The sequence below is a fragment of the Serinus canaria genome, chromosome 20 (assembly GCF_022539315.1).
Source record: "Serinus canaria isolate serCan28SL12 chromosome 20, serCan2020, whole genome shotgun sequence".
NCBI classification, from domain to species: Eukaryota; Metazoa; Chordata; class Aves; order Passeriformes; family Fringillidae; genus Serinus; species Serinus canaria.
The window spans coordinates 1431468-1449239 of record NC_066333.1 but is presented as its reverse complement, the minus strand read 5'-3'; the positions used below and the strand labels follow the sequence as shown (position 1 = coordinate 1449239).

General features: G+C 38.6%; 1 protein-coding gene across 6 annotated transcripts in view; it reads right to left on the bottom strand.

The window, feature by feature from the left end:
• Positions 1-17772, bottom strand: part of ITCH (itchy E3 ubiquitin protein ligase) — a 59846-nt gene that overhangs the window by 27620 nt on the left and 14454 nt on the right. For 2 of the 6 annotated variants that reach the window (XM_050982056.1, XM_050982057.1), the window contains exons 1-4: positions 6126-6386; positions 5193-5283; positions 2608-2746; positions 722-846 (exon numbers count right to left, since the gene is read on the bottom strand). In XM_050982056.1, the coding sequence (XP_050838013.1) occupies positions 722-846; positions 2608-2746; positions 5193-5283; positions 6126-6197 (427 nt within the window). In that variant the 5' untranslated portion in view covers positions 6198-6386. Of the gene's footprint in view, positions 1-721; positions 847-2607; positions 2747-5192; positions 5284-6125; positions 6389-15715; positions 16586-17772 lie in introns of those variants that run through there. The other 4 variants (XM_050982058.1, XM_050982059.1, XM_050982055.1 and 1 more) reach the window with 4 other exon arrangements.

Sequence of the window (17772 nt, the reverse complement as noted above, 5' to 3'; positions counted from 1 at the left end):
ATTCAGAGGTTTCAGTGAAACAGAACTGTAAATAAGCATTCTTGATGAAATGTTTGAAACAAACCCCAGTGAGCTCCTACAGGTGCCTGGCGTCAGACAGCAAATGCACTGACCCATGGGGATTTTCACCCAGATTCAGCAGGACAGACACTGCCAGGAGAGCAGCTCTCACTGCTGTCAGCATTCTCCATCTGCAACACCCATGTGTGACAGCTGGGAAACCAACACTTCCTTAAAGGACAGAAGAGAAGCAGAACAGCACAGTGCTGCAGCTCCCTGAGTGCTGGAATGGGTCTGTAGAATTCTGTATTTCTCCTTCAAGCTGCCCAGGATGCACATACTGCCCAAAGCCTAACTAGATCCTAAATTAATGATACAACATACCCCTGTAGCACTATTTAGAGCAAAAATAACTTTACACATTTCCTGTCTAGCATCAGAATCCCAACCATAGTTTGAATTTTTAAGCTATATAAAAGAAACACTTTTCTTTCACTCAGTCTTGCACGCACTAGCAAAGCAAAAATCTAATCTTATTTCCAGGGACACCATGGCAGCCTGTGTATAACCAAAAAGATGAAACTAACTGAAAAAGTAGTAGGAAGCTCATAAAAGCAACCAGTAGCACCCAATGGAACCCTTAAGGGCCATTTCCAGAGGTGCACACAGCATTCATGTTCACTAACAGACAGTTCAGAGGCACCCTCCATCTCAGACTTACATTTCATACTGTTGGATTTCAGCGTCTCATGAATATCCAGAGCAGCACTTCCCAGCAGGACGTCAGACTTTAATGTTTGATGGCTCCAGACTCGAAAGTTTAATTTACTTACAGGAGTGACAATTCTAAAAAGAAAAAGTTCAGCACTGTGAGGGCATTTGTTGCTGGGCAAGGGAGTGAACTGAGCCATCTACTTCCACTGTCACTAGAAGTAATTTAAAAACAAAGAAATAACGGTGGTAACATCAAACCATTTCTAATTATCACATTCTCATGTCACCTGGATATGTCATGTCAATCAAGACTGCTGCAAGACTGTTCATAGACCAAATACATTTTTTATTATTACCTTTTAAGGGAAATACAGAAAAACTACCAGCATATACAACACAGTCATACACAGTAAGTTCCGTGACAACAATGTCAAAGTAATTTTTAATGCTGATATTCTTTTTCTATAATGAATACTCTAACATTTATATAGTTTTAAATTATTTTCACTGTGAGTAATGAGTACAAATGACCGCTTATTTTCTCAGTGGATAATTTCAGCTGTATATGGTTGATGAGTCCAGACTTGCACAGTCAGCCAATCCCTTCAGAAGATCACCTAACAGACTCCATGGAGAGGAACCCCAAGAGGGTTTACCCTCATTTGCAGAAGCCACTACACTTTTCCTTTTTGTCCTGAATCTGAATATAGGCAGCTGTGCCAATATATTTCCTAAAAACCAAGTTACTTCACTAAGCTCCATGCAGCTTTAGTGTAATTTCCAATGAAGTTGATATCCAGGGGGTGTCTGTGCTCAGCTCTTACTCAACAAGAGCAAAAATGGTCCAGGTATTATTGTGTGGATTTGCACAGCACAAACTACAAACATTCCCATTAGAAAATGAAAGAGAAAAAGGAAAGCTTTAAAAGGTAAAAGAAAATTCTGCTCTTCTACATTTACATGCATATAAAGCGCAAGATTTTCTGTTTCTTAATATATCTCAGTGCAAAGTAAGGTAGTAAATAGTAGTAACTAAAACTTCACAATAATTTAAAGTACAATAAAAAGACAGATACAAAAATGGTTTTGCTCAGGCAATGTTCCAGATGCTTCAAGAAGAATAATCTACAATTTAAGTACAAGTAAATCACATTACTTATGTATGAATGGTTTTGCATTAAAGGGACATTATAGCCTGTCTCATTCCACCCCACTTTCTGCTATCTCAGATTGTTCCAAGGCTCATCCAGTCTGGTCTTGAACACTCCCAGGGATGGGGTAGCCACAGCATCTCTGGGCAACCTGTGCTAGGGCTCAGCACCCTCCCAGGGAAGAATTTCTTCCTAATATCCCATCCAGTATGCCCTTGTGAAAAGTCCCTGTCCAATGTGCAAGCACAGACTGATCTTTATCCCAGAGTTCCATGTGACATTAAGAGAAAACTAAATTTTATGGAACTTGTGTGTCTTCCTTATTCACAACACAAATACTGGGCCAAGCAACTATCAACAGCTGTATTCATCTTGAATCTGATGTTAGTTTTGTACTAGCAATTTGCATAAATTGATTGGGAATTTTGGATTTGTACTTGAATTTAGAAGTGCACAAGACAGAGCCAAATACCTGTGCTATGGCATGGTACACCACAGTGGGACACAAAGAACAGCTCCTTTAATATGCCACACATAGCAATACAAAATATATAAGCACAAGCAGTGTAATAGTTTGTAAATATCTGTTTCGGACTGTACTATATTTACTCTAACAATTATACAAATGTCACCACCTCATGCAACATTCAACACCTTGCTTAAAATAAAAACACAGTCTTCAAGCCCACTGTCAATTGCTTTAGTTTAGCTCAAATAAATTGGAAAATAAAATCAAACCTACACTGTAAGATGCTGTTTCCACTTTGGACTATTTGTATTGTTGCATTTTTCTGTCTTCTTTGACTGTCCATCTACTGAGACTTCCACATAAGGGCTAGGTCCAAACCATTTATTCTTTTCTTTTAGTTTTGCTGAAATAACTGTTAAGAAAGAGAAAAAACAGTAATTTACTCAGGAAGATTTCAATTAGAAATAGTATTTTTCAGTTGGGTGCTTCAGAATTCAAGTGTCAGATCACTGATACCTCACAGTAACACTCAGGAATAACACTGCATTACATGGATAAAAACCCTCTTGCATTCCAGCTCATTTACACAATGCCACAGCTCACACTAATGCCCAAAACATGCAACAGTACTTTTGCAACATCAGACACTCTTATTAATCATAACTAGTACAAGATGCACAGAAGTGCTTAGGTGTTGAAAGAGAAAATATCCTCCACAAGCTTCTCCTGTCTATCACCAGCCAAGAGAACTCCTGGAGTTTATTACACTGCTTGTTAAAAAGCTCAAAACATGATCTGCCTCTCATCAAGGCACTGTGGAAAATTGCCACAACTTCTCATGGACAGAACATCACTGAGAAAATGAATTCTGTGTAAAGTTTTCTGCAGCTAAGCAAACTTACTGAAGAGCTGAATCCAAACCCTGGGTTGCAGTAGCTACTTCCTGTTCTAGCAACAACAAATCTGGGCAAGACTTGCAGCTCTAGAGCTTTAATTTTGGTGGGGAGGGGGTGTGGAGGGTGGTTTTTTTTTTTTTCTGATGTTTGGATTTTTTTTAAGCATTCAGTATTACTGACTGCAGCATTCCCATCTTTCCAAACACGACTGCTAAGCTGCCTCCTTTACAATGTGTGTGTCTACCCTGATATTTGAGTCCCAGGTGTCTTGGATTCACTGGCAACACTGAAGTCACAAAACAGTACTGAAGACAAAGATATTATCATTTCCAGTTGGCCCTTGAATTCACTGTTCTGGCGAAAAAACAACTTGCTCTTCTGTGTGTTTGCCACCCACCACAGCTTCACTACATCCTTAAAAAGAAATGACTAATTCAGGCCCATCTGGCTAATCTCCCCAGATTCCCTTTATAGCCTATGCTCCTTTAGAGATTTAGAGAAGTAGCTTAGTATAAACTGCTCTGAAATGCTCCCAAGGAAAACTCTTCCTCTGTGTATTACAGACATCTCACAGAATTTAACTCATTAATTTTCACAAACAGCTCCCTATCCTTCCCCTCCTGTCTCCAGTACTTCTATGCTATAGCACCTCATACCTGAACATCTCTAATTATCTCAAAGACCTGCCTTGGAGCAGCAGCAATCAGCAGATTTGTACCTACTTTCCAAGTTTGTTCTTACCCAGACACCCTGAAACTTCATTTAAAACTAATGAGGGCAGCAGAATGGAGCTCTGAGGGTAGGGCAGGAGGGAGGTAGCACCAGCAACAGTGTGCTGCAAATCATGGCTGAACATCTACAGAAATTCAGACCTGAAATTCAAATACCTCAGTAATCTCAATTCCAAACACTGAGGCATTTACTCACTGTCTTTGTGTGAGTCTCAGGCCTTTAGTGGGGAAAGCCTTGGACAGCAATCACCACTTCAATTCTTGGCTCTGCTCTCCATCCCTGTGTGGAGGAGGTACCTCTGTGAAAACCTCTTCCAATTTCTATCCAATACCAACTTGTAGGGACAAGATTTCTCTACAGCCTCACAGCCTACTGAGGAAACACAAGCTTGTGACCTCAGAGGGACAGCTACAGCCTGTGTAACAGTGAGATCCAACCTTCTTCCTAGTCTAAAGATTTTTATCTATTTTTGACCATTCCTTTCATCCCCACAACATCCCTTTTCTGAAACTACTGCATATGCCCACAGGTCTTCACACTGAGGGTGCAAAATTTACTCTTGATGCTTCTAAATAGAGATCTGCATCCACTCCTGGATTGCTCATTCAGTTCCGATGCCTCAGTTAAATTTCCAGAAAACAGAAGTGAGGAAAACTTGATAAGTAAGTTTCAACTGCTGCTCTGTTGGTAAGGCACTACAAAAAGCAAAGGCTGTAATGTAAATCCATCTCCAAACAATCCAGAGGTGTTCAATTACAGTGATATTCTCACCAACACTTTTATTACATTTTTTATCCCCTTTTTAATCCATTTCAATGGTGGCCATAAAAACATGTAACAAGGGAGAAGCCATAAGTCAACTTCAATGAACAGCAGTATCAGGAAAAAGTGTTAGATTTGATATTATGCCAAGTTGCAGTAAGTGCAAGCTGTATCATAATGCACTATTACATTTCTAGGAGGACTGTCTGTACAATTAACAGCAACCAAAACCAATGATTCCTTTCTTTTTTCTTTTTCACCAGTATGTATCATTTCAAAATGCATTTTAGATAAAACCCAGAATAAAGTAGTTGCTAAGTAATGATGGCCTAACATCAATCCTGACTTTTCTTGGGTGTTTTAAAATGCAAAACTTCCTGAAATGCAACATAGTAAACTCTGTTTAATTCTGAAAAAAACGCTGTCACATTTCTAAGCAGAAAAGACAGATAATTTCAGAAGGCTCACCAGTGATCTGAAGCTGCGATTTCATGGACAACCCACTGGCTGGTCCTGATCTGGACCCACTGCCAGCCATAATATGGGCTGGATCTTGAATCTGCATGAAGAGAGAATGCAAACATTTCAATACTCAGAAGCTCAAAAATTCATCTGGCTTTTGACATGTGGATACATTATTGTGCAAAAAACCCCACCATACTTGGCTTTTGTCTAGTTCCTTTCCATTTCCCAAAGTACAGAAAATTCTTTACAAAGGGCTCACAGTCTCTATTACATGACCTGTAACTATTCAGGTTCCAGGCAAAAGAGGTCTTTCGATTTTGTCACTTCAATCTGTGAATTAATGAGTGAATAATGTTTCTAATTCCAAAGTTTGCTGTACTTCTTATGTCTAAAACATCTGCTTGTCTTGGTGTCATAAATCCTGGGTAGGTTTATCTTTCTGCGTCAAGAACTACTTGGTTTGTAAAAATAAACAAACACCAAAATCCACAAGCATAGCAAAAAGACTGAAAATAAATTATGAAATTAAAAAGGAAATTTCAAATTTAGAGAAACCTGCTTTTCTATCTTTTTTGATTTTACCTGGTCAGAGCAAGTCTACAGACAGAGGCAGAAACACTACAAAGCACTTAAATAAAAAAGGAAATACATCACTTTTGAAAGAGAACAAGACAACTTTCAGTTACTTCACAACTTTTCTTGGCACATCCCAACTCTTACACCAAGGCTAGTCTGATCCTCCCAGCCCAAGGCACAGGTTCCCCTTGCAGTATTTGGTTTTGGGGGGGCAGACAAAGTGGACAGTGAGCATCACAGAGCTTCCAGAGAAATTAAAGAGTGTACTATTACATTAAACACCGTCATCAGTCTGGAAATACCAAGATACCTCTATCACCTATTCATTTTTAAAACACATTTCACCTCAGCATCTCTTACCAACTGAACTCCACTGCAAAATGAACAGCCTGCTGGATACACCTCCCAGAGCACTCGCTGCATTCCTGTCATGCCTTGTTCCCTCCTTCCACACCATCTCCCTGCTCAGAATCTACTGCAAACCATTCCTGCACCTCTCTGGGTGATCCTCTCTCGTGGGGCTCAGCTGCTGTGGCCAGGGAGCTCCTCTTCAGCCCTGAGCCCCCACCATGCTCTGCTTTGGGCAGCCACCAGATGGGATCCCAATGCAGAGCAAACATCTCCTGCCAGCTCTCAAGCACTTTTCTGCACACATGACTTCCAGCAAGGAAAGGAAAGTACTAGGTTAGGCTGCTGCTATCTGTATCATGAGTCAAAAAACTCCATTAATGAACCTACAGCTGATAACACCACAAGCAGTTTATCTAACCCCAAACATGTTCAGCCACACCAAGTGTGAAAAACACCATTCACTTTTCTTAAAATTTTAGAAGTTTAATAGTAATAAAATAGTAATAAAAATTAGGACAATAAGAATTGGGACAATCAAAGTTAGGACAATAAGAAAACAAAAAGGCAAAGATTTATGGACATCTGGGTGCTTTTGCATTCTGCCACAAAAGCACACCTTGCTAACAAAGGATTAACCCTTTAAAGCAATAGCCTGTTGCATATTCATGTATCTCATACATGATTTAAACATTCCTTTCAAACTATGGGCATTTCTGCTTAACTTCAACTCCTCCCCCCCGGTCTTTTAAATCAATTGCTGAGGTTCCTCGAAGTCTGGGAGAAGTCAGGGTTGTCCTGATAAGAAGGTAACAATTCTTCTCTTGGAATTCTGGTGTCTTGTTGCTATTATCTCTATGCAAAGACTTTCTTGATTATCTTATCCATTCCTTGAGCTAGTTACAATAAGTATCTTACACCACATAGTTTCTATTTTAATATTATGTTATAGCCTAAAAACTATAGCCACCACACTACTTTTTTAAAAGAGATTAATACAGCATAACTTTCCAACATAACACATATAGTATTCACTTTAGTATTTGTGAATAACCAATCATACAATATGCATTTTTCAAACCAAGGAAACCAGAATTTGTGCAAGGAGATCAGGTCTCAATATGGAAACTTTCTTTTTGGAGGCTGTGATTTGAAGCAAATGTCTGTGACAGTGACTTTGGAAACTGTAATCCCATAGGTGTGTGAAAGTTGTGAAATGGATCATTCTTGCATCATGCAGCTTTCTGGTGCCAGTGTTTCCTACTGCAAAATGTGACACCACCAAAAACAGTACTAATGACTTGCTCAAATAGTATTTGGTGTTATTAGCATAGTTCAGTGCTGTTACTAAATTTCAGATGTGAATCACACAGATTTAAATCATGTTAGAGTGAAAAAGATTTTAACATAAGTTTTTAAAAAGTAGCCTAAATTTAAATGACTTAGAGGGCAATTTTTAATTCTGCTCCTGTGACTGGTTGTACCAACCTCCCTGGGTATCCTTTATGCTGCAGGAAAGCAATCAGATCACATCGAGACCAGCACAGACACACTGGATAGTCTGAAGGAGTTTGGATTTACAAAAGAGCTGCCAGTTCCCACCTGGAGAAATAATACTGCACAGAATACACCTGGAATCCCTGAAGGGGATCCCTCTTTACTGAACTCCCACACTAAGCACTTACACCACACAACACTCATTCAGAAGCACGTGTTGAAGCCAACTTTGATTTCTAACCCAGCAAATACACTCATTAAAATTATTTTAGTAACATTTGATCATTTTCATTGAGAATATGCAAAGAAAATCTAGCAGCTTAACCACATCTGAAATGAATGTCCTGCAAACACCCACTGAGTTAACACATGTGGAAGTGTAAATGTCTATGATGGGAGACACAGCCTTCACCAACAACCAGATTAAGGAAAGTTCCAGGAATACACTGCCTGCCAAAACTTCTAAAAAAAAAAAAGAAACTGTACTACACATTACTTAGTTCTCTCAGCTGCTAGAAAGTTTCTAATTATTTTTGAACAATAAAACTTAGAGACTTATTTTATTGTACTCTTGCTAAAATCTAGAGGCTGTACACCTATGGTAAGCTTCATTAATTAACCAGGAAAAGCAGAGTTCCACAGGAAGAAGAAGGAAGCAACAGTTTACCTCTGCCCTGCACTTCAACATCCCTACCTCTCTTTCCATGTTTTCCAATGACTTGACTCCAGTTCCTCTTCTACTCCCCCTAAGTGCCTGCTGAGAAAGACTCCACAAGCAGAATAGCTGGTTCCATGCCAAGCTTCCAGCAAGGAATAATCACAGAAAACACACTGTAGCTTTTCTCTCAGCTGGGCACTAATTTAAGTCCCTTTCCTACCATGCATGTGAATACTTTATCTGGATTTTTCACAACTCATAGAAATTTCTTTTAACTTCTCTACCTCCATCTCCATCAGTTTTTAGCTGGAATGGATTAATAATTTAGAAAGTCTGTAGTGCAACCCACAGGAAAATGGGAAGAGAGAAGGTGGAATTATGTACACCTAATTCTGTTAGGAAACTAAGCTAAAATATACTGATTAGCCAAAGAAGAATCTGTGGTGATTAATGAACTAGACTTGGAAGGAAGCAAAAGAGAATGCAAAAGGCAGTAAGGCCATCAGTCACACATATTGTCTATTTACACTTAAATTTTAACATTTTACTCCTCTTTATTTATGTAACAAATACACCAAACAGATTTTGTTTGTGTGTAAAAACTCTATTAAAAGCTGCAGATGATTTCAACTCAGAATCGGCCTAGGGCTACTTGTAAGCCTAATCACAAAATTAAAAAACCACTCCTCAATCATTATTAAGTACTTCCATCTAGTTTTAGTATAATAGAAATGGTGCTTAGGAATGTGAAAAGCAAATATCTTTATTAATTCAATGTAATGCTACAAGCACTTTCACAAGTTAAAACTGTCATTCCAAAGCTGAGAATGCATGTTGAGTTTTTTTTCTGCAGTAGAAAATCAAACACATCTTCATGGATATTTAGGGACTTTGTGTCGTTTGGGCTGGGTTTTGAGGGGTTTTTTTTGTTGGTTGGTCTTTTGTTGTTCTGGTTTTGTTTTGTTTTAAATTATAGCAAACTCCTATTGTCATTTTTCTCCCAGATGCTGCAACTCACTTCCAAAAAACTGTCAGAATCTGAAATTTAGGAACATCAGCTGAAAGGTTTGAGAGCTGCGACAGAATGACTGGAATGACAATCCAGCATAATGGATGTATCAGGTAAATATGATTTTCTCAGAAATGAACAAGACAAATTGTTTGGCATATAAAAAGACAAAATAGAGAGGGTATCTTCTTGCAACTAAAAATAAACCATTGAAATAGTTGTCTGAACCTCCTCAGTGGCTGCATACCTGCTCCAAGGGAGGTTTGGTTCTATAACATCCTACAATATTATGTAAATTATTAGATAAATTATACTCAGCTTCATAATTGCATGCACCACTGTTGGTTTTCAGGCAGGTTTGAACAAATACTGCTTAAAATAAACCTGCCTCACAGCAGGAAACTCGGACCACGCATCCTTTTGGTCCTGTTTTCCGAATCCCACCTGTAGTGCTTTCCCAGCAGCTTCCCTCCTGGCCTGACCCAGTGCTGCTGGGGTATTTTCATCCAAGACAACAAATTTCCACCACAGTTTACAGTGCGAGGGGTAAAAAAAGGAGGAGAGTGCAACCCAAATGCTACACTGGGAGAAAGGAAGGCAGCAAAGGAGGATCTCAGTTATTTTTCTAAGAAATCACAAGAAAGCTGCTTTTTTATCCCCACCCTTTTTAGTGCTTTGTGGTTAAACCAAAGGAAGGGAAGAGCTGGGCAGGACCTCCTCAAACCACAAAAATCAGGGAGTATAGGCAGGAAAAAAATTCTATCAATGGATTGAGAGACCTTCAGTGTCACACCAATTTAACCTGGGGACTTTATTCAGCACTGGAATTTATCTGGTAAGGAACCAGCTTACTTAAGAAAGTTACTTTGTTTTGTATTTATTTGAAAGGAGACACTGAGGTGAGAATGAAACCCTGTGACAGTATCACACACGCATAGCTTTGGAAATATGTTGGCCCATGCTCTTTATAATTTAAAAAATACTGAAATAATTGCACATTGTTGGCTGCTTTAAGTCTTATGTTTAGTAATTAATTTTAAGAATAGGCTGAGCTGCTCTCTACAGGTGTTCCTATTCAAAGTGCATTTGCAATTTCAATAATGGAGAAAGAAAACCTGCATAATGAAAAAAATTCTATTAACATACCCAGTAATTTTAAAAATGGTTTTGAGAACCTCACTATGTAACAGGACTACAGACTTTTGGAAAAAAACATAAAATATACACAATTTTTAAAAAAAACTGCATGTAAAATGTAACATGTCCCTTTTGTCAACAGCATGTGATAAATACATGCACTTTTTAGTGTGTGAGAAATTATAGAGATGCTTCTTCTCCTGCCCCCCAAACACTGAAGCCTCTTCTTAAATGAAGGCATGCATACTGTCAAAAAGGTTTTTCTCTTTAATGTTAGCTATAACTACACAGTGAGCCCAGAGAGAGACAGGGAGTTTGGCAACTTACTTGCTTAGCAAATTTGCAGTTACTTTAACTGTTCAAGTTTCATCTTTAAAGTACAATGTGGTTTGTTTGACAAAGCTGGTTTTAGTGGTTTACACATTTTGTTCCCCCTAAAATAAGTTTTAAGGACGTGGTCAGGTTTGCTCAAACAAGTCAAAAGACAGAAAGGAAGAAACTGCTGAGTAATCAACCAAGGAGAAAAGAATAGACACAGATTACAAGAGCATTGAGTACACGTTGGAAAGGGAAGCAATTACGAGGTTTGCATCACAGGATATTTATATAAGGAATGGATCAGAGAGGTTCAACACAGAATGCAGCTTGGCTCCCTTTGGTCATTACTTTGCAAGCAGCACTACATCCATTCACCAAGAAGTCTGGAGAATCCAAGCAGTCTGTGCCAGAATACAACTGCTGGAATTTAAAATGCCCAAACTGGTTTTTGTACAAATGTCAGATACATGATGGGTCTGAAAACAGGCTGTGGACTGGATTACTACTGAGCTGTGTGGTCCTGTCTTCCCTGCCACCAGAGCCAGCACAGGCACAGCTCCCTGCAGCTTCCATGCTCAGGTTATCCAGGTACAAACCAACGTCCAGCCAGCTGCTCTGAGAGAACCAAGTGTGATCCTGACTGAAAGATAAAACTGGAGCCAATTCAATACACAGGCTAAAAATATGTTTGTGGGGAACACAGTTTAATTGGTTTGGGAAGCAAACCAAGTGACATGACCTTCAGAGGCTGCAAGGAGGGACAAGCAGGATATATAAACCACAAAACAAATTAAAAAGAGGCGCCCAACTTCTATCCTGGCCTTTCAGTAGACTTCCTAATGAGAAATCCTAGATGCTGAAGTAGAAGCTTCTTCTACTATCCTGTCTTAAAATTGTGTGCTTTTTCCAATATCTGAATCATATATACAATATATATGACCTACTGTACTCCTGACTCAACACAGGAATCACTTTCTTGTTACAGCTCCTTACAGATAATTTCTGCACCCTTTTCAAGGACAGTGGTATATCAAGAGTCAGAAGTTACACCTTCTCGAAATCAACAGGTTTAATTCTGCAAGTGAGATTATCTGAATGTGTTCTCTAGAGCCACCATTCTGAACTTTTCTATTGAATGTTTTACTGCTATGAACAAACATACCTTATAGAGAATATAATGAAGATGCTAAAATGAGATGAACAAAGTAGGGATGAAAACATGCATAAATCAGCTAAACAAGAGATAAAATGGCTTTGATTGATAACAAAGGGCACTTCTTGCAAGAATAAAACAGGACTGTTTGTGTCAAGGCCAGGAAGCCTTTACTCTGATAAGACTCCAGCACAGATGCCTGACCAGCAAAACAGCCTGTGCTTCAAAGAGGAGAGCGCCAACAGGATTATGTCACATCACATATGTCATTCCACTTCCTGTCAGCCCAACAGGAAAACAGACTGTAGCTTTAAAGATATGGATATTCCAAATAAGGAAAAAAACAAGCAGCATTAGCCTCCACTGAAGATTTATGGAAGCTGAAGTACACCAGATTCTGGAGCAAAGGACTAGCAAACAGCAACTCTTGACTCCCAGAGGATATAAAATATCCACATGTGAAGTTGTTTGTTATCACCAACAGGAACCTGGAGCACAATTAACAGCGACAGACACCATTAGAGACACCAGCTATCCCACCTCAACACCCAGAAATGTTCTGGTGTCTGAGAGTACACAAGTGAGGGCATGAGTTAATGAAATGTGTGAGAGGGTATAAGTAGTGTGAGATTTTAAAGACAAATTTCACGTTAACTGTGGTAAAGAGAGTGAGACTCTTTACTCTGTAAACTCAGTATGAGTTCTGTTTATCTAACTTCCTGTGACCTCAATGCAACATGAATGATGAGTGTGACACTATACTGATATACACAATGGCATAAAAAAATGATTGTCACAAACAGATCTTAAATTACAGCAGCAAACTATAAGAAATTACATACCATCAACCTTAAACACCTTTTCTAGAAACAGTTATTTATGAAAAAGTAATCCTCAGTGCTGATTCCTTGTTCCTAAATACCTACCACTTCAAGAGAGAACTGAGCTTGGGAAACTCTTCTGAATCTGAAGTTCTTAAGTTGGAAATGTTGAAAAACATTCATCCTGCCTACCAAAGCAAAAACACTGCCCAATGAAAGGCAGAATAACTCTGGAAACGTTGTAAGCAGACACCCAGCGATACTTACTTTAACTTTTCCCTGAATACCTGGGATCACCAGGTAAGGCTCCTTGTGCAAATGGCACAGGTTAGAAAAACTGGTCTATCAACTTCAGCCTGAGGAGAAAAATGCTTCCAACACTGCTTGCAGTCCAAATTAAACTGTCTTCAGGCCTCCCAAACTGGAGACTTACAGCAAAATTATAGAGAATTCAGTCATTAGCATTTCTCTGCAATAAGCCTGCTTGTAAAACCTGCACCTCAGCAGAAATAGTTCACAAGACTTTTTTCCACACACATGTAGCATTTGATTCTGAATAAAAGAACGGGAAAAAGAAAATGTGTAAAGAAACAGAACTGCAATATAAAAAATTCCAAGAAAGACAAGCTTAATTTGACAGTTTTTCACACTTTCAGTAGTACATCAGAAATTCCCCAAACACAAGCTGTTCTTAGACTGAAACTGTGGCAGGCAGAACAAAAGGGAAAAAACTGGCATTGCCACCAACTCAGACAACTTCCCCATGGATTTCCTTCCTAATTTGGAGGATGTTAGCTTTTACTAAGTTTTAAGAAATGCTCAAAGAAGGGAAAAAAGGAAAAATGTACATGAACACCATATGCCTTTTGCTTCATTTCCAAAAGCCTGGCAAGAGCAGACACTGCAGAGAGCTGCACAGGATAATTAAAACCATTTGTAGAAACAAAGAGGTGGTCTATTTTTGTTTCAGCCATTTCCTTCTCATGGTACAATCCATTTCAAAGAGGACAACAATTCATATATGCAAACCACTAAGCTAAAACTGGTTCACTGCTGTAATCTTCGAAATACAGCAATACTTAAAATGCCTGGTTCTTAAACGCTGCCATTGGAAAACATCTGTGAAACTTGGCATGCATGGTAACCCCCAGTACACAGAATTAAACTAGTATTAAGATGACAGAGGAGAAGGCAGTGAAACTGGAATAGTTGTAAGTCACTACCACAAACTCTAAAAGTTTTTTGAATTACTGGATTTACCCATATTAAGTGGACATTAACTGGATTAGCTCCTGCGTTTTCCAAACCACTGCATTTAGAAATTAATTTTGGCCTTTAAAATTCTTTGCAAAAAATCTTTGGTAATCACACTGTTACAACACAATACTGCACTGACTCAGAACTATTTCATTCTGATGCTTCTGTGATGAGGCTTCAGGAAAATTTCCCAGTGGGAGTTCACGACCAGAACAAAGTCATAATCTGCTGAGTGGAAAGGTAAGTAGTCACCTTGCTACCTGCACAACAAGACAAATTGCTTTTCATTCAAGAAACCAGATATTCAAGCCTGTTCCTTTATAGATGAGAGTTCCCAGGTGTTATCATCATGGGCTGGCAACACACAAAGTAAAAGCTCATTTACAGGGGTCTGTGCTCTTTTATCTAGTTCATGATGGGCAAAACTCTTTCCTAGGTCCCCTTTTCTGGAAGGTCAAGAGTTTTAATTCACTGCTGGCTGCCTTTTCTCAACGGGCACTCCTAAAGGTGTGGGCACACAAGAGTTTTACTTATCAAACACACCAAATCGTATTTGGTTGAGGAGGCAGAGTGAACACCTGGCAGCCAGCCACGGCTAACCCACCCCACTGCTCTGCTGTGACCATCACATTTCTTACAGAATGGTTGAAATGAAGTCCAGCTTGCAAAACACAAATTAAACCCACAATCTGAAACCCACCAGGTGACAGTATTGTGAGCAGAGAGTTTATGCCCTTAAAAGGTGAAAGTCCTAGAATTGGGAATGATTTAACTATACAGTGAACCAACTTCTCAGAATGAGCAATACTCTTCTTCCATAGGCAAATACCCTTTTAGCATCTCCAAAATCCCTCTGACCTTAAATATTCCTGTTACTAGGACTGTTAGATGTTATTCTAGATCTCTAACAAAAAAAGGCATCAAGTTCTAGCAATCAGAACTCTCCTGTCTTGTAGAAATAATTTACAGCTTCCCCTCTTAATTCTTCCACTTCCTTGCACTGTGAGCCATGTCCTACATGGACTTTTGAGGAAACAGAAGTTAAAGAAATATTCTGTGCTGTATGTTTAAGGATATCCTTCCTCAGAAATAAGACAAACTGAAGCAAAGTAATCAACAGCATGTATTTCCCTAACAGGCAATAAAACATTTTGTATTTCACTTAAAAAAACCCACAACGGCTACATTTTGAGGTTGCTATAAAGAAACTACCTAGAAAGTATAAACAGTATTTTTTCAGTAGTAACCTTAGAAGAGAGTTTTCTCCAGGGAAAAGCACACAGTGTGGCCAGACACGTCCAAGCAGTTACTGTTAAACTGCTCTGACATTAACCTGACCAGGTATCTGAGAACATTTAGTGCTTTCTGTAAACTGCAGCTGCTCAATAAACACAATACCCTGCAGCACACAGCCTCAGTTATGGCTCACCAAAGCAACACCCCACCCTGGCTGTAGAAATACATTTATCTGTTTTTCTGTAATTCAGAGATCAGGTTTCCCAACTCATATTTTATCAGAAAAGACAATTTTGAGCCCAAAGAAGCACTGAAGTACCACGAGGTAGTTAACAAAACAGTTACCAAAACAATAATGTTTTGTTTCATCTGCCCTGTCAAAGCTTATTCAGCCCTACAGCCATGTTTAGCCTCAGCTGGCTCAGAGGCAGAGAGGCTCCTACAAAGCAAAAATCCCAATCTTGAGCATCTCAAATATTCATGGTGCTGCTCACAACAGGTTATTTTTGACCTTACCACAACAGCAAGCAAAGGAATCCTCTGAAGAACTTCACCCAAAGTCCCTTCCTGACTGTTGCTATGGGAAGGGGAAGGAAAGAATTTATCTGTAGGCCTCTGCTTATCACTGCTTCAGCTGCATGACACAGTAGTGAGAAGAGACAGTCACATAAATCCACAAGCTATAAGCTACCTATTCATGTTATTCAATTAATTTTTGATTAGGGCAATGAAATAATCTTAAAGTGATCACTCAGAGGAAAAACATTAAGTCAAAATTTTACATTATTTACCTTCCTTTAGGCAATTTTCTTTACTTATAATCTATTAACTGATGACTGCCTGGAAGAGGTATTCCAACAGTTTTCCGGCAATCCAAGAAGCTAGTAGAAGCAGTACGGAAAAACGCAAATTAACACTTATGTATTTAAAACAAAGGCATTCATGGATTAAAACCACAAAACATAACACATGAACAAAACCCAAAAAGATTAAAAGACACCAGAAAAAGCCCCACCATTTTTCCTGCACCCAGAAAATTAAGGACAAGGAGACAAAATACACAGGATAGGCACTGACTTTGAAGTCAGGGTACCTAATCCTGTGAAAACTTTCACTGAGGATGAGAAAAGCACGCTTGACTTAACTCTTAGAGATTTCTGAAAACAGTCTTAACAAGTGCCAAACTACATTTATATCTTTACCTCTCAGATCCTTTCCATATATTTCTGCTCTTCCCTATGTTGTGCACTTAACCAAAACACAATCTAAAAATGAACTGAAAATAACATAAATGAAAATGGGTTACTAAAAGAGCATATAGGAGGATATCTTAAAACAGGAACATTTCTAGGAATTGCTTTCAATTTCTTCCTTTTTTTTTTTTTTTTTTTTTTTTTTTTAAATAGAAACAAACAGTATTTTGGCCTGGAAAGGGCCTCTGGGGGTAATCCTGTCCAATACCCTCCAAAACAAGGAACATCAGTGTTAACTGAAGCTGTTTAATCTACTTGTAGAACTGTTCACTGCACTCAACTAGGAGCAAAATACAAGTTGTAATAAAGGCATCTTAAGAGATATTCATGTTTGCAGTGAGTGGCTCTGAGGCTCTACACAAACACATGCTATTTTACTAGGGCATGAATGTGCATAATGCCTTCCATCCTTAACATGTCAGCCTTTCACATCTCCCTGCCACACTGCTGCTGAAACCTACCAAGGAAGCTAAAACATATTAAAAATGAAATTACAAAAAGATCCCTTCCTTAGAAATTTTATTCCTCTTGATATTGGCAATAACATGGTAAGAGATTGCTCACAGTCAAGATTGCTTACTTCTGTCAAAACTTCACACCACAAATCAAGCAGCTTCTCTAAAACTACAGGAAAAATCTAACATTAAAACAAACAGCCCAAACATTGTACATGACAAGATTTATTTTGTTACAGGATTTAATTCTTAGAAGTGCAATAATTTTTTCAGTGTATGCTTGTACATTCATTCATTTCAGATGGCTTTCAACTGAAAGACTGAGAAGAGTTTCCAAGCTAACTCCTTTGGAAGGATTCTCCTGCTCAGTTTTTCAGCTACTCCTTTAACACTTTAGGATGTGTACTTCCCTGCACCTTTTATTAATAACAATCCATATAAATGCTTCACTTATTCTCAATTTAGGTGAGTTTGGTTTTTATTTTTTTTTGGGTTTTTTTGGGGTTTTTTTTTGTTTCGTGGGGTTTTTTTTTTTTTTTTTTTTTTTTTTTTTTGTTGTTGTTGTTGTTGTTTGTTTCTTCTTGGAGAATTTCACTGCTGCTTCATTTTCAAAACTTGTTCATATAGTTGCTGGAAAAACAAAAACTTGTTCACATTCAGAAAAAAATTTAAAAAAAAAGAATAATAAAACCTGTATTTAAGACTAAGACTACTTCAGCTTATCCCAGATAATTGCACTGTCATATGGCTTCTAAGCTCCACTGTGGGAATTTACTTGCCAAAACAGATTCCTATTTTCTTACAGACCCATTTGCACCTCCTGTACTGAGATTTTTTTAAAAACTCTGTGCCCACACCTTTCAGA